Source organism: Octopus sinensis, linkage group LG8, assembly GCF_006345805.1.
Source record: "Octopus sinensis linkage group LG8, ASM634580v1, whole genome shotgun sequence".
Taxonomy (NCBI): domain Eukaryota; kingdom Metazoa; phylum Mollusca; class Cephalopoda; order Octopoda; family Octopodidae; genus Octopus; species Octopus sinensis.
In genome coordinates, this window is record NC_043004.1 from 18,113,054 (window position 1) to 18,137,855 (window position 24,802).

Genomic DNA, 24,802 nt, shown 5'->3' on the forward strand with positions numbered 1-24,802 from the left:
AGCACAGGCACTTTTTATGTGGCACCGACGCTGAAAACAAAAAACAAAGGAGAAGGTGGTGGTGGTGGTGGTGCAGCATATGAAACAATAGAAAGAGAAAATACAAACCAAGTCTTCTTCTTTAACATTCAGCAGAAAAGCCAAAATCTGTGAGAGTTCGTCAAATGTAATGTCTTTGGCGATGTAAAATTTTATCAAGCCCAGCAACGACACACGTATCGTCTTTGTGTCTTCCTTTGTTAGACTACCTTCAGTTACACTACTGAGAAAAAAAGAAGAAAAAAAAAAAGAACAAAATACAGCCTTTATACCATGCTTGCAGACAATTCCATTAAGCTTTTCTAATATAGACATGTCACCATCATCAATTATCATCATTTAACCCTTTAACATTTAAACTGGCCAAATCTGGCACAAATACTCTACATGTTTTATATTCAAACTGGCCATATCTAAACCTCTCACATCTAATCTACACTAACATTCTAAAAATAAACAATCACATCACTGAAACCTCAAAGCTACAACATAATGCATGGTCAATGCAATGTTGTTACCAGTTTGAATATGCCAGTGCCACGTTTGAATTTGTAAACGATTAATTCACTGTGTTTTGTCATGGAGGAAATTTCCACAGTAGACAAATGGTGTAAATCAGCTTGCAGTGCCACCTATTCAAACCATGAAATACAAGCATTTCGGAGTGGTTATCTCCTTTTGAGTGACAGAAACCAGGTGGTAGCTCTGCAAGCTGATAGGAGAGACAATCTCTCTTATGTTAATCCAGTCGTTGTATGTGAGCTGGTAGCGCTAATTGGTGGTTGATTGTAAATAAATTACAGGGTGGGAGCGTTAAGTAGTGATGCATAATTTGAACAAAAATGCATTACATTTGACAGATTAATCTGAACATTAAATGGTTAAAGACCATTTTCTATGCTTGCATGGTTCAGATGGAATTTGTTGAGGCAGCCAAATGCATTTTTGTCCCCAATCCTCACCTGAAGCAAGGTTAATATTGTCCCAGGGTCAGACATATTTTCCACGGAAAACTGGAGACAAGTAACATTACTTGTATAACAATCATCACATCACCTCCTTAACCACACAGCTATGCTTGCACCTTGACATTTTATATAAATAAAGACTCCCTTCAGTCATGACTGACCATGGGATTGCACCTAGAAAGTTTCCCTCTGAGGCACAAGTCCAGGCAAGGTTATTTATGGAAGACCAGCTGTCGCCCATACATACCAGCCTCCCTTCTCCATGCCACTGATGTTATCCAAGGTAAAGGCAAGGACAGATACAGCTTGGCACCAGTGACATCACAACTCATTTCTACAGGTGAGTGAAGTAGAGTAACATGAAATAAAGTGTCTTGCTCAAGAACACAACACAACTTGGTCTAGGAATCAAACTCACTACCTCATGACTGTGAGCCCAACACTAACCACTAAGTCATGTGCCTTCACATTTTATATCTACATACTGTTATTGTTAGGCCAATGTGGAAGCCTCTATATGGTCACTCAATCTCCAAGATATAGCAGCTAAATCTCCCTCAAATCATATTCTACCACATTAAAATCTAAGGACACATGTAGAGAAACATATCAGGTAAGCATAGCCAAGTGGTTAAGGGGTTTGCTTTGCAATGATGAGGTCCTGATCTTGATACCACTATATGACTGGTATCTTGGGCAAATGTCTTTTATAATAGACTCAGGTCAACCCCAGCCTTGTGAATGAAACTGGGGAGGCAGAAACTGTACAAGCTTGATGGATGGATCGTAACTCAAATGCAAATATCCAGCCTTGTTACATATTGTGCCATGCTTATCTGGCCTGAGAATTCCATTAAGGGTACAGGGGTATTCTTTCGATATGAGTCGACAGAATCAAAACACTTCAATTCAGCTGTTTCTGTGAAAGCACGTGTCTGTGTCTTGTCAACTGTCAGTTGACAAAATGGGAGGAGAAGAAAGCTAATGGGCTGTAGCTGCATGCGTGCATGTTCTTGTCTGTGTGTGTACCTGTCCTGTTTTTATGTACTTATGTGCTGTGGACTATAGATATAACAAAATTATGCTAGCAATGTCTCATTTTAAACTTGAAGGCTTTTTTTCTTCAAGTTTAAAATGAGACATTGCTGGCATAATTCCGTTATAACTATATTCCACAACACTTAAGTACATAAAAACAGATCAGACACACACACAGACAAGAACAAGAGAACAAGCACATACAACCCATTAGTTTTTTTACCCCCCCCCCTCACCGTAAACAGCCGAATTGAAGTGTAGGATGTTCAGTTAATCGACTAATTGAATGCTCATCATCATCATCATCATCATCATCATTACAGAAGATGTAAGAAGTGGGGAATACCAAGGGGTTGCAGCTGCATTCACCAAGGGACAGGGATGTTATTTGATAAACTGCCACATATGGGGTTTGTAGATAGAAGAGAGACAGAGAGCTTTGGAGAGACTTAGACTGAAATGTCATGCGCCCGAGAAGCAGGGGCCATTATGGTAGATGTAGAAGAGATAAGAGGATTAAGAATACCCTTAATGGAATTCTCAGGCCAAATAAGCTGTAGACTTATAAAGGGAATGTTTTCCTTCTTATCATCGCCTTCACCATTTCAAGTCTGTTTTCCATGCTGGTGTGCACTGGATGGTTTGACAGGAGCTGGAAAGTCAGAAAATTGCACCAAGTACCACTGTCTGTGTTTGAATGGTTTCTATGGCTGGATGCCTTTCCTAATGCCAACCATTATACAGAGTGTAGTGGGTGCTTTTTACGTGGCACTGACATCAGTAACGTCACCAGCAAACTCACAAAATGAGACAGCTTGATTGAGCAGGGGGTAGTATTGAGAAAGGTAGCTTTATGCTGGGTGGTGAGAAGGCTAAAGTATGATAGAGGGACAGAAACAGGCGCCTTGCTGAAGAGGAGATACATGGTTTCTTAGTTGGAAAAGAGAGTCAGGAGAGAAAAAGGAGAGAGGATACGGATATGTCAGAACATACACTCAAATAACAGGGAGTAAACGAGAGTAAATGATCTGCTAAATAGTGAGATGGTAGCATTACAAATCATTACACAGGAACCCACAAAGTGGATGAGAGAATGCATTAAAAATAACTAGAAGGAGAATGTAGAGGTGAAAAAGCAAGGATTTAACTGGGGAGGAGCAGAAAAGACAGCCTAAAGTCAAGAACAGTGGAAAAAAAAGTCTTCAATGGCCAATGTTCCAGGGGCAGTGGAGAGTTTAAGCAAGATGTGTAGCAGCTGCACTAGCTCAGTTATGATAGCATGGTTGCCATATATAGTTGGTGACCGAATTTCTGTTATATATTTCATTAGGCTGACAGAGGAGAATTTATATCTGTTTCTTAACTGCAGGTGTCCTCTTCTGACCAGATCAATACAGCTGGTCAATGCCTACGTTTTCTCAAAGTGGTCATCTATATCAATGCCAGTATGTTTATCTAAATTACATTGGGATCACAAGTGCTAGGACATCTGATGTATTAGACCATATATTTTTTGGTCACTAATTCTACAACATATCTTTAATACTATTCATTTTTGTTTCCTTCTTTATTTCATTATTATCAGCAGTGACCTCTTCAACATTATCATTACCATTGCTGAGAGCTGAGACCCCCTTTGGTCATGACTGACTGTGGGATTGCACCTAGAAAGTTACCCTCCCAGGCACATGTCCAGGCAAGGTTGTTTTATGGAAGACCAGCGGTCACCCATGCATACCGGCCTTCCCTCTCCACACCACTGATGTTACCCAAGGGAAAGGTAACGGTCGATACAGCTTGGCACCTGTGACGTTGCAACTCATTTCTACAGCTGAACGAACTGGAGCAACATGAAATAAAGTGTCTTGCTCAAGAACACAACATGCAGCCTGGTCCGGGATTCGAACTCACAAACTCACGATCGTAAGCTCAATGTTCTAACCACTGAGCCATGCACCTTCATTACCATTATTATAATCATTATTAAAAAGATGGTGAACTGGCAGAATCGTTAGCACACTGGACAAAATGCTTAATGGTATTTTATCTGTCGCTATGTTCTAAGTTCAAATTCCACCAAGGTCGACTTTGCCTTTCATCCTTTCAGGGTTGATGAAACACTGGGGTCAATGTAATCAACTAGTCCCCTCCCCCATATTTCAGGCCTTGTGCCTATAGTAGAAAGGATTATTATCATTATTAAAGCAATGAGATGGCAGAATCATTAGCATGCTGGACAAAATTCTTAGCAGCATTTTGTCCATCTTTATGATCCTTTTGGGGACGGTGAAATAAGTACCAGTTGAGCACTAGAATAGATATAATCCAATAGCCATTCCAAAGAACTTCAGGCCTTGTGCCTATAACAGAAAGAACTGTCATCGTCATTGTTGTCGTCATCATCATCATCATCATGGCAGTGAGCTGGCAGAACCATTACCAAACTGGAGGAAATGCATGGCAGCAGTTCTTCTGGTTTCATGAATTCAAATGTCATTGAGAATGACTTTAATCATCTATCTTTCCAGAATCAAAAAAAGCATCAATCGCGAACTGGGGCTGAGGTCATCAGCTAGACCCCTTCCCCAAAAATTTCAGGTCCTCTGCATTATAATAGAAAGAATCATCATCATCATCATCATCATTATTATTATTATTATCATTGTTAAGGTGGTGCACTGGCAGAATTTTGAGCACACCAGGAAAAATACTTAGTGACATTTCATCCATCCTTACATTCAGAGTTCAAATTTTACCGGGGCCAATGTAATTGACTTTCCCTATCCCCCAAAATTTCAGGCCTTGTGCCTATAGCTGAAAGGATTATTATTATTATTATTATTATTATTATTATTACCTGTAATAGGTTCTGATAACATCAAGAATGTACTGAACACCATATTTTTTACGGAAGTGCTTTCGGTCATCTTTGATTATCGTAGCCAGGTACTGGATATGACCTAAAATAAAACATACAAGAAAACATTCAGCTGATGTATTATACAGGCAATTGTTACTGCTTCTACGAGTAAAGAGTCTGAAAATAAAAATCATCACAGGAAACACTCCATGCCGGTGGCACGTAAAAAGCACCATCCGAATTGTGGCCAATGCCAGCGCCGCCTTGACTGGCTTCCGTGCCAGTGGCACATAAAATGCTCCAATCCGTTCGTGGCCGTTGCCAGCCTCGCCTGGCACCTGTGCCGGTGGCACGTAAAAAGCACCCACTACACTCACGGAGCGGTTGGCGTTAGGAAGGGCATCCAGCTGTAGAAACACTGCCAGATGAGACTGGAGCCTGGTGCAGCCTTCTGGCTTCCCAGATCGCCGGTCGAACCGTCCAACCCATGCTAGCATGGAGAACGGACATTAAACGATGATGATGATGATGTGTGAAACAAAATCTACATCTGCTAATGCTTAATAAATGGTTCAGTGAATCAAACAGGCTGAAGAAATATTAAGAAAAAAAAAAGAAAAATAAAAGGTGTAGGTGTGGCTGTGTGGTAAGAAGCTTGCTTCTCAACCACATGGTTCCAAGTTCAGTCTCATTGCATGGCACCTTGGGCAAGTGTATTCTACTATAGCCCTGGACTGATCAAAGCCTTGCGAGTGAATCTGGTAGACGGAAACTGAAAGAAGCCCGTTGTACGTATTTGTGTGTATTTGTTCCCCATCACCACTTGGCAACTGGTGTTGGTGTGTTTACATCCCTGTAACTTAGCAGTTCAGCAAAGCAAACTGATAAAACAAGTACCAGGCTTAAGATAATAAGTGCTGGGGGGGGGGGCAATTTGCTCAACTAAATTTCTTCAAGGCAGTGCCCCAGCATGGTCGCAGTCTAATGACTGAAACAAAAAATAAAAGGTAGGTGCGAGCATGGCTGTATCGTTAGGAAGCTTGCTTTGCAACCACATAGTTTCAGGTTCAGTCCACCACTGTGCAGTGCCTTGAGCTAGTGTCTTCTGCAAAAACTACAAACTGACCAATGCCTTGTCAGTGAATTTGGACATTGCAGACATAGCAGTTGCAAAGCAGGCTTTTTAAGCACACAGCTATGTCTAATCCTACAGTCCAGTGGTTCTCTACCAGGATCCATACCACACTTAGGGGTTCCCTATATCTATTCAAAGTCCATATAGGATTTTCTTGTTGAAATTATCTGCAATAAATCTGTTATACTTCTAAAACACAAAACACTTTAGCAGGAGTGGCTGTGTGGTAAGTAGCTTGCTTACCAACCACGTGGTTCTGGGTTCAGTCCCACTGTTGTGGCACCTTGGGCAAGTGTCTTCTATTATAGCCTTGGGCCAACCAAAGCCTTGTGAGTGGATTTGGTAGACGCAAACTGAAAGAAGCACGTCGTGTATATGTATATATGTGTGTATATATATCACCTGATCACGTGACCGACCAGACCATCAGATGTTGTTACACATCGCTGGTCACAATGCGTTCACATTGTTTTAGCCTTTGAATGACGCCACCCCGCTGGCTAAGCGAGCAGGCCAACAGAAGAAAGAGTGAGAGAAAGAGTGGTGAAAGAGTACAGCAGGGATCACCACCCCCTGCCGGAGCCTCATGGAGCTTTTAGGTGTTTTCGCTCAATAAACACTCGCAACGCCCGGTCTGGGAATCGAAACCTCGATCCTGCGACTGCGAGTCCGCTGCCCTAACCACTAGGCCATTGCGCCTCCATATATATATATATATATATATATATATATAAATGGATGAATGAATTATCCTTTGTTTACTGTTAACATGGAAAATTCAATAAACAGTTACCAGGGTAGCTAAATTCACACAAGTAACACGGATGAAGCGACCTATTCATCATCATCATCATCATCATTTAACGTCCGCTTTCCATGCTAGCATGGGTTGGACGGTTCAACTGGGGTCTGGGGAGCCCGAAAGCTGCACCAGTCCAGTCAGATCTGGCAGTGTTTCTACAGCTGGATGCCCTTCCTAATGCCAACCACTCCGAGAGTGTAGTGGGTGATTTTATGTGCCACCGACACAGGTGCCAGACGAGGCTGGCAAACGGCCACGCTCGGATGGTGTTTTTTTTTATGTGGCACCGACACAGGTGCCAGACGAGGCTGGCAGACGGCCACGCTCGGATGGTGTTTTTATGTGCCACCGACACAGGTGCCAGATGAGGCTGGCAAACGGCCACGATCGGATGGTGTTTGTTACGTGCCCACAGCACGGAGGCCAGTCGATGAGGTACTGGCTACGGCCACGTTCGGATGGTTTTGTGTGCCACGTGCCACCGGCACTGGTACCACAAAGATACAAATTCCATTGATGTTCATCTATTTTGATTTGTTTTGATTTGATTTGATTCAAAGGTAGTAATTCCGGGTTAATGTGCAGTAATTTGTGTAGTATAAGTAAATAAATGGAGTTGAATGCAGATGATATTAAAATTCTTTTACTTTCGACATATGTTTCGAAGACAACATTGGTTTTATTCCAAAGGAATAAACGGTGTAAAATGCAATCTTCCCATCAGGAAAGAAAGAGAGCCCATCTCAACAACAAGACATTATAACAAGACTTATTATTTCTTTAACCCTTCTCTTTCTAGTATCTGCATTTGATGTCGAATCTACTAACCTTTTTTTTTTAAATACTTAATAACATTCTGTTTATCATTTATGCAGCCATCGTAATTGTTATATGTTATGTACGTGTGTGTATATGTTGGTGTGTTTACGTCCCCGTAACTTAGCAGTTCGGCAAAAAAGAGACTGATAGAATAAGTACTAGGCTTACAAAGAATAAGCCCTGGGGTCGATCTGCTTGACTAAAGGCGGTGCTCCAGCATGGCCACAGTCAAAATGACTGAAACAAGTAAAAGAGTATATAATTCCTAATAATACTTAAATATAGAAGTATAATAGGAGTGTGAAGGCATGTGGCTAGTGGTTAGGGCATTCGACTCATGATTGTAAGGTTATGAGTTCAATTCCTGGTGATGTGTTGTGTCCTTGAGCAAGACACTTATTTCACGTTGCTCCAGTCCACTCAGTTGGCAAATGTGAGTTGTACGTGTATCTTAAAGGGTCAACTGTGTCACACTCTGTGTCATGATGAATCTCCCTGAGAACTATGTTAGGGGTACACGTGTCTGTGGAGTGCTCAGCCACTTGCACGTTAATTTCACGAGCAAGCTGTTCCATTGATCATATCAGCTGGGACTCTTGTCATCATAATCGACAGAATGCTCCTGTTATGATCGGAGTTTTAAACCTCAAATAGCCATCGTCATCATCATCATTTAACGTCCATTTTCCATGTTGGCATGGGTTGGATGGTTTGACCAGGGACTGGCAAACCAGGTGGCTGCACCAGGCTCCAATCTGATCTGGCAATGTTTCTACAGCTGGATGCTCTTCCTAATGCCAACCATTCCAAGAGTGTAGTGGATGCTTTTTATGTGCCACTGGCACAGGAGCCAGTCAGGCAGACCTGGCATTGATCACATTTGAATAGTGCTTTTTTATGTGCCACTGGCACAAGAGCCAGTAAAAGGGCACTGGAATTGGCCACATTCAGATGGTGCTTTTTACATGCCACAGGCATGGGAGCCAGTCAGGGGGCCCTGGCATCGATCCCGTTGAGGAATTAAAATTGGAATTAAAGGGGCTTATAAGTAAAAGATAGTTGAGAACCGCTGCTGTAACCTATAAATGTGAAAAAAGAAAAACAAGTTGTTTCCATTCTGCTAAACCCTGTTCCAAATTTGCTTTCTTTATTCCAAAATAATTCAAGATCTGACAAGTAAAATGATGAAGTGATTTTCTACAATGGCATACCCTTCTTGGTCACTATATTTCTCCATGGCCAGATATGTTGTTGATATATGTTGGAAATGAATGACACTGCTTGTGTAACAGTGACACTCATTTACAACAACCATGCGATGTCAAGATCATGACACACACACAACATTGTTCTAAAAAGGCTGAAATAAAACTGGATCCTAAATCTGCCTGATCAAATGTTGATCTGGGGTTAAATACCAATAACAACATTTGAGTAATGAGTAATCAGATTAGTTAATTTGGGGTTCAACTGGTAATTTGGGGTCAGACTGGTTAATAGGAAATTACTTACCTATCCGAACTGGAAAGTCACTCCGGCTCCAAACTCTGAAATCAAATAATATAAACTGGTAGAGGTGGCGTAGTAGCATGGTGTTGGTGGTCGCAGCTGCTTCAACGAGAAGTTGAACAGCCATCAGTACATGGACATCAATCAGCTCAGAGTTCACCTGAAAATCACAAGATAAAACATTGCGATTAGCAATCAAAGGCAACGGTGTAGTGATGATAGAGGTAATGGAAATGATCGCGACAGTGGTGGTGGTAGTAGTAGTAGTGGTGTGGTGGTTGAGGTTGTAATGGTGGTAGATGTGGTAGCTGTAGTGATGGTGGTGGTGGTGGTGGTAATAAGTAGCAAACATGATGGTAATGATGAAAGTAATGAAGATGATGATAAAAGAAAATGATCAGAAAGATTACATCAAAATAGCAAACAGCAATTTCTTTGATTGATAGTAAATCTTGATTGCATACAAATTTAAAAGGACATGGTATAGAAAAAAAAAATATACATATGTCAGGAGTGGCTGTGTGGTAAGTAGCTTGCTAACTGACCACATGGTTCCGGGTTCAATCCCACTGCGTGGCACCTTGGGCAAGTGTCTTCTGCTATAGCCTCGGGCCGACCAAAGCCTTGTGAGTGGATTTGGTAGACGGAAACTGAAAGAAGCCTGTCGTATATATGTATATATATATGTATGTGTGTGTATATGTTTGTGTGTCTGTGTTTGTCCCTCTAGCATTGCTTGACAACCGATGCTGGTGTGTTTACGTCCCCGTCACTTAGCGGTTCGGCAAAAGAGACCGATAGAATAAGTACTGGGCTTACAAAGAATAAGTCCCGGGGTCGATTTGCTCGACTAAAGGCGGTGCTCCAGCATGGCCGCAGTCAAATGACTGAAACAAGTTAAAGAGTAAAGAGTATATGTGGAAATATTTGCTTAAAAGTAGCACACATAAAATACAAGTGTAATACACACACACACGTTTTATATTTAGTTGTCATCCAATGTTTTAAATCCAGGTTTTTTCCCAGTTAACAGGGGTGGCTGGATCTACCTCAATGCCATAGCAACTGCCCTCACACCATCTTGCCTGGTTTGGGGCGTCCTCTTTTTCCAAACCAACCTTCCCAATCTCCTCCTTCACCTGTCCCCTCCACCTTTTCCTCAGTCTATCTTGCTTTCGTGCTCTTGAAAGACCGGTTTTTACCATCATCATCATCATCATCATCACCAATTAATTTCTCTTTTCCATGCTGGCATGGGTGGAACAATTCATCAACCCATGCCAGCACTCAAATCAATCCATAATGTAGTCCTGGGTACACCTTGCCTATGAAAAAGATGGTATAATCATGGCTGGATTGATTACTATCACAGGTTTCTCTACTGAGTCTAAACGAAGGTTAAACAACAACAACAACCTTTAACATATGAAATAATAACGGTTTCAAATTTTAGCACAAGGCCAGCATTGTTGTGATTATAGGCACAAGGCCTGAAATTTTGCGGAATGGGTAGTGGATTACATCAACTCCAATGCTCAACTGGCACTTATGTCACCATCCACGTAAAGATCGTAAAGATGGATAATCTGTCCAGCATGCTAATGATTCTGCCAGCTCACTGCTTTAATAATGATAATAACAATAATGGTTTCAAATTTTGGCACAAGGCCAGCAGTTTTTAGGGGAAGGAGTAAGTCAATTACATTGACTCTGGTGCTCGACTGGTACTTATTCTATCAACCCCACAAAGATGAAGCACAAAGTTGATTTTGGCAGGATTTGAACTCAGAATGTAAAGCTAGAAGAAATGCTAAGTATTTCCTCCAAAGTAGTAATGGTTCTGCCAGCTCAACACCTTAATAATAATAATAATAAAAACAATAACAACAAGAGCACTCAGAGAGCGCAAACCTCCGCCAAGGCAACACCATGACTTCTTAACGATTAGCCAGGGATGATTTTAAAAATGAGAATATCTGAAATAAACTCGACTGCTCTCACAAGTGACAATATTCTTCTCTACTCTAGGCACAAGGCCTGAAACTTTTGGGGAGCAGGAGCCAGTCGATTAGATTGACCCTGACATGTAACTGCTACTTGATTTATTGACCCCAAAAGAATGAAAGGCAATATCAACTTTGGTGGAATTTGAACTCAGAACATAAAGACAGATGAAATACCGCTAAGCATTTCACCTGGTGTGCTAACGATTCTGCTAGTCTGCTGCCTTAACAAATAAAATAATAATGAGAAGGAAGCATGTCACCTTTTGCAGCAAAGCTCCAACAGTTGCAGCACCATGTGTTCGGATAAAAGAATCTTGGTTTTTGGTTTTGGTCTGAAGCATGTTCCTTAATAAAGTTAGGAATGCTGCCACCTGATTCTGCTCCAGCTTGGCATCTGAAAAATAAATGTAACCGATCACTCAATGAGAAAGTAGGCATGGCTGTGTTGCAAGAATTTTGCTTCCTAGTAACAAGATTTTCAGTTCAGTCCCACTGTGTGGCACATTGAGCAAGTGTCTTTTACTATGGTTTTTCCTGAGAGAATATGGTAGACAAAAACTGAAAGAAGGCCATTATATATGTGTGGGGGGAATGTGTGTGTGGGAGTATGAGAGAGAGAGAGAGAGTGTGTGTTACTGTCTCCTTGCTTTGAGTAATAGTAGTAAATGAGCACCACCATCATACAAATGATGAATTCCCTCCCAGGAATAATGTGTGAAGAAGATGGACAGATAGATGAAAATAGATTCTTTAAAAAGTCATATCTGATCAATATTTTATCAGTGGCTGTGTGGTAAGTAGCTTGCTTACCAACCACATGGTTCCGGATTCATTCCCACCGCATGGGACCTTGTGTAAATGTCTTCTACTATAGCCTCGGGCCGACCAAAGCCTTAAATGTGGATTTGGTAGATGAAAACTGAAAGAAACCCGTCATATATATATATATATATATGTGCGTGTCTGTGTTTGTCCTCCCCAACGTAACTTAGCGGTTCAGCAAAAGAGACCGATAGAATAAGTACTAGGCTTACAAAGAATAAGTCCTGGGGTCGATTTGCCCGACTAAAGGCAGTGCTCCAGCATGGCCACAGCCAAATGACTGAAACAAGTAAAAGAGTATATATAAAGTACAAATAAATTTTTCTGAGAAAATTCAGTTAATACTGTAAAATAAGAAGACTAGTTCCTCATTCAAATCTTGAGAGGTTATCATTCCAACAATGGCAGCAATGCTGTTGCCACCATCATCATTTCTATGTGCATGTTTCTGACGAGAATATGGTGGGGCAGGGTATTTTATGGTTGGATGCCTTTCCTGTTGTCAACCCTCACCGGTTTTCAAGTGAAGTAATAATTTCCCAGTTTATGGAACAACAAAAAACCCAGACATGTTTACAAAGAGAACTGGAAACAAAACACCAAAAAAATGAGCCTTGTTTACAATCACCATGTAAAACAAGGGAAATACAAAATCACAAACACACACACAAAATGGGCTTCTTACAGTTTTCATTTACCAAACTCATTTACAAGGCTTTGGTCAGCTCAAGGCTGTTGTAAAAGACATCTGCTCAAAGTGCCATGCAGTGGGAGTGAACCCCAAACCACATGATCTAGAAGCAAACTTCTTAACACACAGTCATGTCTGTGCCAATAATACAAAAACTGAGAGGAAGAGACAAATATCATGCTTTTCGCATTAAACTTTTGGCCTCAAAGCTAAAATGTAAATAATAAAACTGATTGAACAGTAAAATGAAATAGATATGGTAAGGCTGTACCTGTTGAAGAACTATGCTGAACCAAAACCCATTCTTCATTTGGATCTGAAACAGACCTCTCTATAGGGTTACGATTGAAGTTGTTATCCATGCCAGCTTCAAGGACTTCAGCAGATAAATGATGACATTTGTTGATATGTTCAAGTAAGGGAAACAAAATCTGAATACCACCAATACAGTTGATCACATCCTGTAATAGAAAATAAAGATATTCTTTATGTCATTAGGCATGAGTGCAACACTTTTAAAACAAGACTATATAGCCAGAGGTACTGACACCAGTGTAGAACAGATATTTATGTTAAAGACCTTGAAAACTATCCTTGATATAATTTGAACTCAGTCAAGACAAAGAGGCCTGAAACATTTAGTTCATTTATGTTTGTGCCTGATTATTTTACTAATTAGGCAAATGAAAGCAAGTATCTTTTCAAACAACTCAAAATAATGTATGGCGTAGTGGTTAAGAGCACGGGCTACTAACCCCAGGATTCCGAGTTCGATTCCAGGCAGTGACCTGAATAATAATAATAATAATAATAATAATAATAATAATATAATAATAATAATAATAATAATAATAATAAATGCCCTGATGCAGTACCAGGCAGTGGCTCTCGTGGCTTCTGATCTTAACTGATTGGAAGTGTTATCATGTACATTGTTTTATTTTGGTATAAAAGATGGGCTACAGCAAATATTCTACTCAATACCACAGAATTGCTTGTCAGTTGTTTGACCATAACCAGTTGAGCATGTCCCTTAGTGGCTGATGATATGTGCATCTCTGATCATGAGCAGAAGTAGTTGGGGAGCATCTTAGCCATGTGTTGAGAGGGATTCTTGGGGCTTGAATAATTCACCTCTGGAAACATGGGTGTTTCGTTCAACATCCTTAAACAACCCTTATTCAGGAACCTTTTGAGTGGGATGGGTTACTTGACCAGAAGAAGATTCTAACTGGGCCCCACCAGCAAGGTCATGTACTGTTTATCTTGATATGAGATCACCATGTCACGCACATATGGTTGTGATGCATGTACCTAGTGTACCCTTATCAGATGGGTAGTCATGATGGGTATACTGGGCTTCGTATATTTTACCCCAGTGTCACTTTGATGGCATGCATTGCTCTCTCAATAATAATAATAATAATTATATCGAAAAATACCTTAGGAATGACAACCCAGGTTTGAAATTGTTCCAAGACACCTGATGAAGGCTGGAGGGTATATCAGCCAAAACATTGTGTTAATAACAAACAAGATGGGGACAAATACCCATCAAATGTAAATAATGAACTCAATAAAAGCTGGCCTTTTGAATTACAGGTACAATTCATTTTTGCCAGCTGAGTGGACTGGATCAACGTGAAATAAAGCATCTTGCTCAAGGCCACAATGCACTGCTGGAAAATATACACATACATATATTATAGACATATGGAAACAAACTATTGCATACTTTTGTAACAGATGTTTTACAGTCAGCTGTCCTGGTGCCCTCATAAATTGTAAAGTGAAATTGGAACATATTTCCTATAGAAATAGACTGACCAAACAGATAACATGTCTTGTCCAACTACAAATATAAACTAAAATCAATTGTAGATGTTTCTATTTAGAAATTATTGATTAATAGTTCCTCTGTTAGCTCGTCTACCTTGCCATTAATGTCATGAAAACTTTATATATTTTATAATTTTTTATATATGTATTTTGTTTTGTGAAAAAGATAATTTTCTTCATGGATCTTTGACATTTGCTTTTAACAACATTGCACGGGCAAGAAGATCGTTTTGTAACCACATGGCTTCAGGTTCAGTCCTGCTGCATGACACCTTGGTTGTTGTCTTCTGCTATAGTCCTGGACTGACCAATGCCTTTTGAATGACGACTTTGGAAGACAGAAACTGTGTAGAAGCCAGGTGTTTGTATACATGTGTGTCTGTGTACATATGTGAGTGTGTGTGAGTGTCTGTGTGGATATGTGAGTGTGTGTGTGTGTCTGAGTGCATATGTGAGTGTCTGTGTGCATATGTGAGTGTGTGTGTGTGTCTGAGTGCCTATGTGAGTGTCTGTGTGCATGTGTGAGTGTCGTGTGCATATGTGTGTCTGTCTGTCTTCATGCTGGTGACCTCTTCACCGTCACACCATCGCTACCTGACACTTGGTGTGGGTTTGTTTACATCTCTGCAACTTAATGGTTTGGCAAAAGAGAATAATGGAATAAGTTGTAAGCTCAAAAAAAGAAAAAGAAAAAAAAAGGGGCTGATTTGTTTGGCTAAGAACCTTTCAACATGGTGCCCCAGCATGACCACAGTTCAACGGTTGAAAGAAGTAAAAGATTAAAGATAAAGGTATGTGAAAGAAAAGAGGCTTTCAGTTCCTTAGTCAGTATTGTCCATCTTGAAAACAGAGAGAAGCAAATGTACATAATGAAACTCAGGCGGAGCAGTATGTAGTACATAGAGATAGGCTGAGAGGGAGAGAGAGAGAGAGAGAGGGAGAGAGAGAGAGAGAGAGAGAGAGAGAGAGCATGGAGGGGGGCACTCATTCTATTTACTCTTTTACTTGTTTCAGTCATTTGACTGTGGCCATGCTGGAGCACCACCTTTAATCGAGCAACTCGACCCCGGGACTTATTCTTTGTAAGCCCAGTACTTATTCTATCGGTCTCTTTTTGCCGAACCGCTAAGTGACGGGGACGTAAACACACCAGCATCGGTTGTCAAGCAATGCCAGGGGGACAAACACAGGCACACAAACATATACACACACACTTATATATATATATATACATATATACGACAGGCTTCTTTCAGTTTCCGTCTACCAAATCCACTCACAAGGCATTGGTCGGCCCGGAGCTATAGCAGAAGACACTTGCCCAAGATGCCACGCAGTGGGACTGAACCCGGAACCATGTGGTTGGTAAGCAAGCTACTTACCACACAGCCACTCCTGCGCCTATTCATATTTTTTTATCTTTTTATTTTATTTTATCTAGTTTCAGCTCACAAGCTGTGGCCATGCTGGGGCACCACCATTCATTTTGCATCTGCTTTTCCTTGTAAGTATGGGTTAGACAAATATTGCTGAGGTATTGCCCTTCCTTATTGCTAAGCTTTTCTTGTTTTGCAAGTTAGGGACTGCTGATGCCACACACCTTCAAAACTACACAACCAATAGGCAATTTGTTAACAGGAAAATGACAATAAACTTTACCACCAGAAGCTCGGCAATTTTTCATGCAAAACACACAGAACATGTGTAAGTGTGTGTGTGTGTGTGTATGTATCACCATCACCACCATCATTGTTTAACATCTGTTTTCCATGCTGGCATGGGTTGGATAGTTTGATAGAAGCTCATAAGCCAGAGGACTGCATCAAACTCCACTGTGTGATTTAACACGGTTTTTATGGCTAGATGCCCTTCTTTATGGCTGGACGCCCTACATTAGGAAGGACATTATGTATATTGTATGTGTGTGTGTGCGTGCGCGCGTGTCTATAGTGTGCATTATCATCATTTAGCATCCATATTCCATACTGGCATGGGTTAGATGATTTGACAGAATCTGGCAGGTCAAAGGTCAGTGTCAAGCTCCAACGCCAGTTTTGACTTTGACATGGCTTCTGTAGCTGGATGCTCTTCCTGACACCAACCACTTTACATAGTGGACTGTGTGCTTTTCTGTATCATCAAAACCAGTGAGGTCATCAAGAAGCTAGAAAGACGAGACCCTGCTGTCTGAGCGAGGATGTAGTATTGTGGGAGCTGGTTTATGCCAGTTTTCAAAAGGCAAGAGTATGATGGGGGGGGGATAGAAACAAGTGTCTTGCTGTAGAGGAGATACAAGGCTAGGCCAGCTGGAAAAGGAGAGAAGAAGATGGCGGTGATGATGTGTCAGGCTGTACCCTCAAGGTACAAGAGGGTGAATGCAAGGACAATGGGGAAAGAGGGACATATATTTATTCATTCATTCGTTTATTTACTTATCTATTCTTTCAGTCATTCTAAATTAATGATTTCTCTCCTTCGCTACTCCAAAGTTTTCACTTTGTACATTCAAATGATAAAACGAAATGAACTAAAAACAGGCATGTATAGGGTACACATTCTCCTGCTTGTACTTTCAAATATACTAATTTCAAATTTTGGCACAAGGCCAGCGATTCCGAGGGAGGTGGTAATTCAATTACATCAACCCCAGTGTTCAACTGGTACTTATTTTATTGGCCCCAAAAGAATAAAAAGCAAAGTCGACTTCAGTGGAATTTGAACTCAGAATGTAAAGACAAATGAAATGCCACTAAGCATTTTGCCCAGCATGCTAACGATTCTGCCAGCTCAGATTCATTAAACAGAGAAAGAACGCAATGGTGGTTGTGTGGTAAGTAGCTTGCTTACCAACCACATGGTTCTGGGTTCAGTCCCATTGCGTGGCACCTTCTACTATAGCTTCAAGCCGACCAAAGCCTCGTGAGTGGATTTGGTAGACGGAAACTGAAAGAAGCCCAATATATCTATTTATCTATATATATATATGGATATATGTATGTGTGTGTATATGTATGTGTGTCTGTGTTTGTGACCCTCAACATCACTTGACAACTGATGCTGATGTGTTTATGTCCCTGTAACTTAGCGGTTTGGCAAAAGAGACCGATAGAATAAGTACAAGGCTTACAAAGAATAAGTCCTGGGGTCGATTTGCTTGACTAAAGGCGGTGCTCCAGCATGGCCACAGTCAAATGAATGAAACAAGTAAACAAGTAAAAGAGTATATGAATACAAGAAAAATGAAATTAAATGTTCAACTAAATATTTCTATCATTTTTTTACCTTGATATCCCATGTGATACATTTGTAGCCATGTAGCTGTCCATGGTTTTGGTTGAAAGAGAGATCAATACAGAAACCATCTTTACAAGCCTGAATATTAAAAAAAAAAAGATATAATATATAATGTAATACATGAACATGCTTGTTTTTGTGTTTAAATCACTAGAAAAGTTGGTATGTAATACAATATCACCAGTTTAAATATAATCAAACAATTTTTGTTGTCTTTTTTGGCAAGTTGAAAGAAACACAGAGCATCTCACAATAAATACAGTAACGAAAGGGTTAAAGTTGGAGAGAGAATAAGGTGGGCCTTAACACTTTTGATACCAACCTGGCTGAAACTACCTCTGGGTCTGTAGTACAAATGTCTTGTTTTCATAAGTTTTGAATTAAAATCTTCCACCAAACCTTAGTCACAATTTATGTTCCTAACACTAGCTGAATGATAACTAGGTTATTTTACTAAATTCTTTGTTATATTTAAATTTGATTGAAAGAAACACAGAGCATCTCAAAATAAATACAGTAACGAAAGGGTTAATAATTTTTCTTATTTATAATGATATTAGAGTTAAAGTTTATTTATGCTTCAAATTTAAATTTAGAAGCGTTTTTACCTTTGCATTGTAGTAAAGCAAAAGTTTCCCTGGAAGATCAGAAAAGTCTCCATCTTCAGTGAAAATGTTTGAATAGTTGGGACCTGTAAAAGAGATAATAAGACAATTTAGAATACTGAAAAGGTTCAAAGTTCTTTGGTGGAGTGAGCTTTTTTTTTATTTCTTAAACTTGTCTTCTGATGCTGTAAAAACCATAAAATATTGCTCAACTTGCTTGAATGCACATAACTGTAAATATTGTGGCGATAAATATTTATCACATAATACTATAAAAGCAGAAATGGAATACTGTTTTATAAAATAAATACTACAGAAATGATTGACAATTGTTGTATGTTTGTGTTTTGGTTTTGCATTCTGGATACAAGATTTCTAATGTGAACTTTTGGGTTGAAATCTATTTCATTGTATCTTGGGATGGGTCATTATGCCAATAATAAACACACACACACTGGTTCAGTTTCACTTCTTTATTATTTATTTCTCAATTGGTCAACCATTTAACTAGTTAACTAATTGATTGATTAGCTATTTGGTTAGTCATTCAATCAGTGCAAGTGTTTATTTGCAGCATAATCACTGTCTGAGATATAATAAAATTTACGCAATTTGTTTTGGAATAATAGTATTAAGAAATGTGAAATGGGGTGCAAAACAAGAAAGCTGGAATTAAGAATGTTATCTTGGTCTCAGCTAGGCAGATTAACATTGGTATTGAGTTAGTTGTCTCTCTAAGATAATTGTGGTCCACAGAGCCGATCTTAAAGACAAAACGTACAGGAGAAAGAATCACAAGACCTTGTCATCAAATTCTGACCTGACCTTCAGCTGCAGCTACCGCGGTCAATGTTGCTTATCCTGCATAGGTCTTGTCAGCCATATGCATGCCTACAAACACAATGTGGACCAGCCCCTTCAAAAACTTCATTCACGAAGCAGAGAGAAAGATGGGGGGGAGGTAGGAGAATAATTTTATAAAGTTGTGATACTCGCAGTCCAACACTATGGCCTTGTAGTAATGTTTAGGTGCAAGTATGGCAGTGCAGTTAAGAATTCTGCTTCCCAATCACAATGTCTTGGGTTCAGTCCCATTACATGGTACCTTGGGCAAGGCTGACCAAAGATATGGCCATAAGGAATTCTACAGGTGATCTCAGAGAGAAACTGAAGAAACCCATGGCAGATAGAAACTGAAAGAAGCCCATCAAATGTATGTGTGTATATAAAAGTGTGTGTGTATGTGTGTGCATGCACATGTGTATATAACCTAGTCTTCACATCATGTTATGTTGAGCATCATCAACATACAAGTGGTATTGTTTGCTTCGACTCTTCTTTGACAAATGTATCTGGCATGGAAAACGGTGAGGGTTAGCAACAGGAAGAACATCCAGCTGTAGAAAATCTGCCTCTACAAATTTTGTCTGACCCATGCAAGCATGAAAAAAGTGGACAATAACACAGGGGAACAATTCTGAACATAATTTCTGTTGAGTTTACCTCCTCACTTGATTTACACCAAAATTGGTATGCTGATTTCAAAACTAAAGTCAGTTTTTTTCTACAGCACACTCTCCGAATAAGTATGATTGTATCGTTTAACCATAAGTAATAGGGCTGGTCAGCTGCTTTTATTAATCCACTGATAATTATAATTATTAAAATAATTAAATCAAAATCAAAAATCAAATGTGAAATTGTAGTTGTGCCAGTGCCTCCTGACTGGCTCCTTGTGCTAGTGGCACGTAAAAAGCACCCACTACACTCACAGAGTGATTGGCATTAGGAAGGGCATCCAGCTGTAGAAACATTGCCAGATCATGTTGGAGCCTGGTGCAGCCTCCTGGCTTGCCAGTCCCCAGTTAAACTGTCCAACCCATGCCAGCATGGAAAACTGACATTAAACAATGATGATGATGACATCGACGTCAATGATGATGATGATAAAAACAATTGAGTATTTGAAGTGAAGATTGCAAGAACTCACCATGACTATACAGACTCTTTATTTCCCCTGGCTGTAAAGGTTCATGGAAGACACACACTGAACCAAGTAGACCCATCAGAGCAATTGGTTGGCCCCAAGTATCGTCTTGAGTACCTCCAAGAAGATTGGTCACCTCAGACTGATAATCTGATCTTGTTGAAGAGCTAAAGTTGAAGAATTTAAGTGAAGAACTTCTTCTACGTTCTGGAACTGTGGGGGAAACTGGAGACATGTCCACAAGGAATTCTACAGGTGATCTCAGACCAGCTGAGCCAATTTTACAGGATGAGAAGGCCTGAAACAGAAAATGAAATACAAATTTATATTGCTTTTCATTCAATTTCTTTAATGTATATCTTGTACGTTACCTCTCTCAATTTTTTGCAGTCATTTTTACCAATAGCTACATATGTGCAATATAGCTATTTTTTTTATCGCCTAAGTATAAACACCTACATATTGTTGGAACAATTCCTCCACTCTTAGGTTCTTTTATTGCTATTTATGCAATAAACATGAAACAAGAGTGAAGCATCTTGTCAACCAGTGACACTGAGGTATGCAGAGTTATGTGCCTTGTTCAGAGATACCACAACGATCGTTGTAGTAATAACATTGAAAATCCTGATACTTTAATTTCAAAGGAATTGTTCTATATCAGATAACACAATATTTTTAAAATTCATTCAGCAGATAAAACAATATTTTTAGAATGTATTTAAAAGATATAAAAATGTAACTGTACAGAAATAAAAGTAAAGAAACTACATTATTCTTTTCTACTCTAGTTACAAGGCCCGAAATTTTGGGGGAGGGGGCCTGTCAATTAGATTGACCCCAGTACGCGACTGGTACTTAATTTATTGACCCAAAAGGATGAAGGGCAAAATGGACCTCAGCAGAATTTGAACTCAGAACGTAAAGACAGACGGAAAGAAACTACATTATTATACCGGCTATTACTAACTGTTTTACATCATTCGCAAGTTTTCTTAAAATTACCATATTTACTCATACATATTACATGATTTTAAACTTGATTTTAACTGACAAAAATGGTGAGAAGCTCAAACATGAGATAATGCTAAAACTAAGAAAGGGCATGAGAGGGCTATGGTGTCTTACTGATGGCAAGGCAGCTACTACTATGCTGGTGCAATGAAAATACTACCCAGTCCACTGTGTAAAGTGATCGGTGTTAGGAAGAGCATCCAGCCACAAAAACCATACTGAAACTGAGCTACTGGATCAAGAAGTGGCCCTCTGACATGTTGAGTCCTGTCAAACCACACAACCCCATGCCAGTATAGAAAATGGGCATAAAAAGGATGATGCATGATGGTAGAGTTGCCAAGAGCAAGCATTCACATATACATAAACCAATAAAAGAGCCATTATGTGATCACTTCACTTGCTAGAAATAACAGCCTACTCTCCCTTGCGTCACACTCTACCATCTTCAAAAAGATTGGGCTGTCATGGCTGAAATATCTTTGATTATACAGGTCTACATGATTAGGGCATTTATAGCTAATGTGATGTGTCAGCACAAGGTGACTTGTAGATACATCTATATGTATGTATGCATGCACGCACGTATGTATGCATGTATGCGTACGTACGTATGTATGCCTGTATGCATGCATGTATGTACATACATATGAGGGGGTGCTGAAAAGTTCCTGGCTTTGGGTAAAAGAAAATACAGGAGGGGCAGTGGATTATGATCTTACTCAACATATTCCCCTCTCAGATTCACACACTCATTGCAGCGGCCCTACAGTTTTTCTAAGCCCTGTGAAAGAACCCAGAAGGTTGGGCCCCCAACCTCCTTTCATGATACCCTTAAAGCCAGGAACTTTTCAGCAGCCCCTCAAATACACATACACACACACATTCACAAAATGAGCTTCTTTCAGTTTCTATCTAGTAAATCCATTTAAAAGGCTTTTGTTAGCTAAGGGCTGCTATAGAAGAAACTTAGTCGAGGTGCTGCCATATAATGAGAGTTAATAAAAAAAGCCATATGGTTTGGAAAGATAGGGTAAATATCCTTCCTGAGTCATACAGACTCATGGGGTAAGGTTCCTCATTTCCTTGGCACAAACGGGAAACCCATCAGTTGTAGGATTATTAATTTTTGTCAGCTGAGTGGACTGGAGCAACATGAAATGAAGTGTTTTGTTCAAGGGCATGACACATCACCTGGTCAAGGAACTGAAGCCACAATCTTACAATCATGAGTCCAACACCCTGACCATTAAGCCATGTGGTTGGGAAGCAAAACTTCTTAACCACAGAACCATACCTGTGACTATACACACTCATATATGCTAGCCAGCACTGATTCTGTTATGACATTTCATATCCAAGATGCCAGATATAAAGAACACGATTGAAGATCATAAATGGAAATGGGCCTACCTGACATATTTCAGGAACCTTTGTTTGTTAGCACCCAAACAACCCATTAATCATCCAGAAACTTATTGCTTATATAGTTGTCACAAAATCAGTGCTGGATATAATCTCTATAGGAAATCTGAGGAGATAAACTTCACAAGTGATGTAATAGCATTGCTAACTCAGTAGAACATGGTACTGACTTACTCTTTTACTTGTTTCAGTCATTTCACTGTGGCCATGCTGGAGCACCACCTTTAGTCGAGCAATTCGACCCCAGAACTTATTCTTTGTAAGCCTAGTACTTATTCTATCAGTCTCTATTACGAGGATGTAAACACACCAGCATCGGTTGTCAAGCGATGTTGAGGAGACAAACACAGAGACACACACACACACATATATATAATATATATATATATATATATATATATACATATACATATATACGATGGACTTCTTTCAGTTTCCGTCTACCAAATTCACTCACAAGGCTGTGGTCAGCCTGAGGCTATAGTAGAAGACACTTGCCCAAGCTGCCAAGTAGTGGGACTGAACCCAGAACCATGTGGTTAGTAAGCAAGCTTACTTACCACACAGCCACTCCTGCACCTACAAAAATGTTTAATATACTTTGTAGTATACTATGGTTGCATAACGAAATACTGTCTCCCTACAGGTGATTAACATATATACTACTTAATGAATTTATTAAGAGTAAAACCAAAACAAAAAAACGACGACAATTTATGACAGACTTACCTCAGTTGTAGTAGGAAATTTAAGTTGGACATTTAGTTTCAAGCAACCATCAACGTATATAGCCAACTGACTGTTAGCAAATGGTCTACGAGAATTAGTATGAACAATGTCAAGACAATGCTGCAAGTAGAAGAAGCAAATAAAACACCATCTATGACTTTTGTTTATTATTTTCAAAATTTGGATAAATTTTATCACTTTTCAGATGTATGATGACAGAGTGCCAAGGAAAAAAAAAAATTTATTTGACAATGCAATCTAATTAAAATAATTTCAAAGAAAAACAAAAGAAATGAAACAGGAATGAAGGAGAAAGATTTTTTAAGAAATATTTTTTACAAACCCAATGTGAATCTTTAAACGGATAATCTGTGAGTGATACACTCGAGTGATCTTTCCGGTTATACACAGCGACCACAAGGACACCGTCTGAAGTGAAGAACGCTTCAAAACCATTGCCAGAACTTGTTGAGAAACTGAAATAAAACCAAAGAATAATATTCGATTGATTTATTATCATGTGTGAAGAATATCTTTGATTTTATATGAAAGTATAACATCGTGTTTGTAACATAAAGTGCAGTTATGGCCAGGGAGATGATCAATCAAATGAAGACATCGGATATGGTTTGGATGTAAACAAAGAGACAGTTGAATAATTGGAGATATTATATACCGTGTGGCTGTTGGAATGAGACAATTCAGTGCAGCTGCTTGGACACTGATGATATGGCATGGCTGCCTGGACATTCAGCCTGTTTTGGCAACAGTACTTTTTGGCACAAGAGGCAAACACACAAACATGCATGTGTATAGAAATATACACATACAGAGAGTAGGAGGGGGAGGAGAGACTTTACAATTTTTTAATTGAACACGATTGACATGCAAAATTAAGATAAATGCAGCTTGTCTAAGAGATGAGTCATGTGAGGTAAGGGATGGCTGTTGCAGTGAGTGCCACTGGCCATTCTCGGTGGTAATGCCTTTACAATCATATCCCCGAGGTGTGGCTGAACATGCAATTTAGTCTGGGATGTACTGCCTGTTACTCCCCCACACCCATCTTCTCCTCCTTAATCCCCCCAATTTTTCTCTTTGTTTCCTTAGTGAGGTAGTAAAAAATATGCTGCTAAGTGAAAATCTATTATGACTCAAAAAAAAAAAAAAAAAAAAGGGAAATCGACACAAACACTTTTCCTCTCCTCCTACACACAAAG

At 39.6% G+C, this 24,802-nt stretch overlaps 1 protein-coding gene across 4 annotated transcripts in view; it reads right to left on the reverse strand.

The window, feature by feature from the left end:
• The window catches only part of LOC115214931 (neurobeachin-like protein 1), a 345,811-nt gene that overhangs the window by 63,856 nt on the left and 257,153 nt on the right, over positions 1 to 24,802 (reverse strand). For 2 of the 4 annotated variants that reach the window (XM_036505273.1, XM_036505272.1), the window contains exons 17-26: positions 23,926 to 24,058; positions 23,583 to 23,702; positions 20,418 to 20,712; positions 18,431 to 18,513; positions 17,811 to 17,900; positions 12,961 to 13,150; positions 11,437 to 11,570; positions 9,174 to 9,330; positions 4,903 to 5,005; positions 109 to 259 (exon numbers count right to left, since the gene is read on the reverse strand). In XM_036505273.1, the coding sequence (XP_036361166.1) occupies positions 109 to 259; positions 4,903 to 5,005; positions 9,174 to 9,330; positions 11,437 to 11,570; positions 12,961 to 13,150; positions 17,811 to 17,900; positions 18,431 to 18,513; positions 20,418 to 20,712; positions 23,583 to 23,702; positions 23,926 to 24,058 (1,456 nt within the window). Of the gene's footprint in view, positions 1 to 108; positions 263 to 4,902; positions 5,006 to 9,173; positions 9,331 to 11,436; positions 11,571 to 12,960; positions 13,151 to 17,810; positions 17,901 to 18,430; positions 18,514 to 20,417; positions 20,713 to 23,582; positions 23,703 to 23,925; positions 24,059 to 24,802 lie in introns of all 4 variants that reach the window. The other 2 variants (XM_029784012.2, XM_029784011.2) reach the window with 1 other exon arrangement.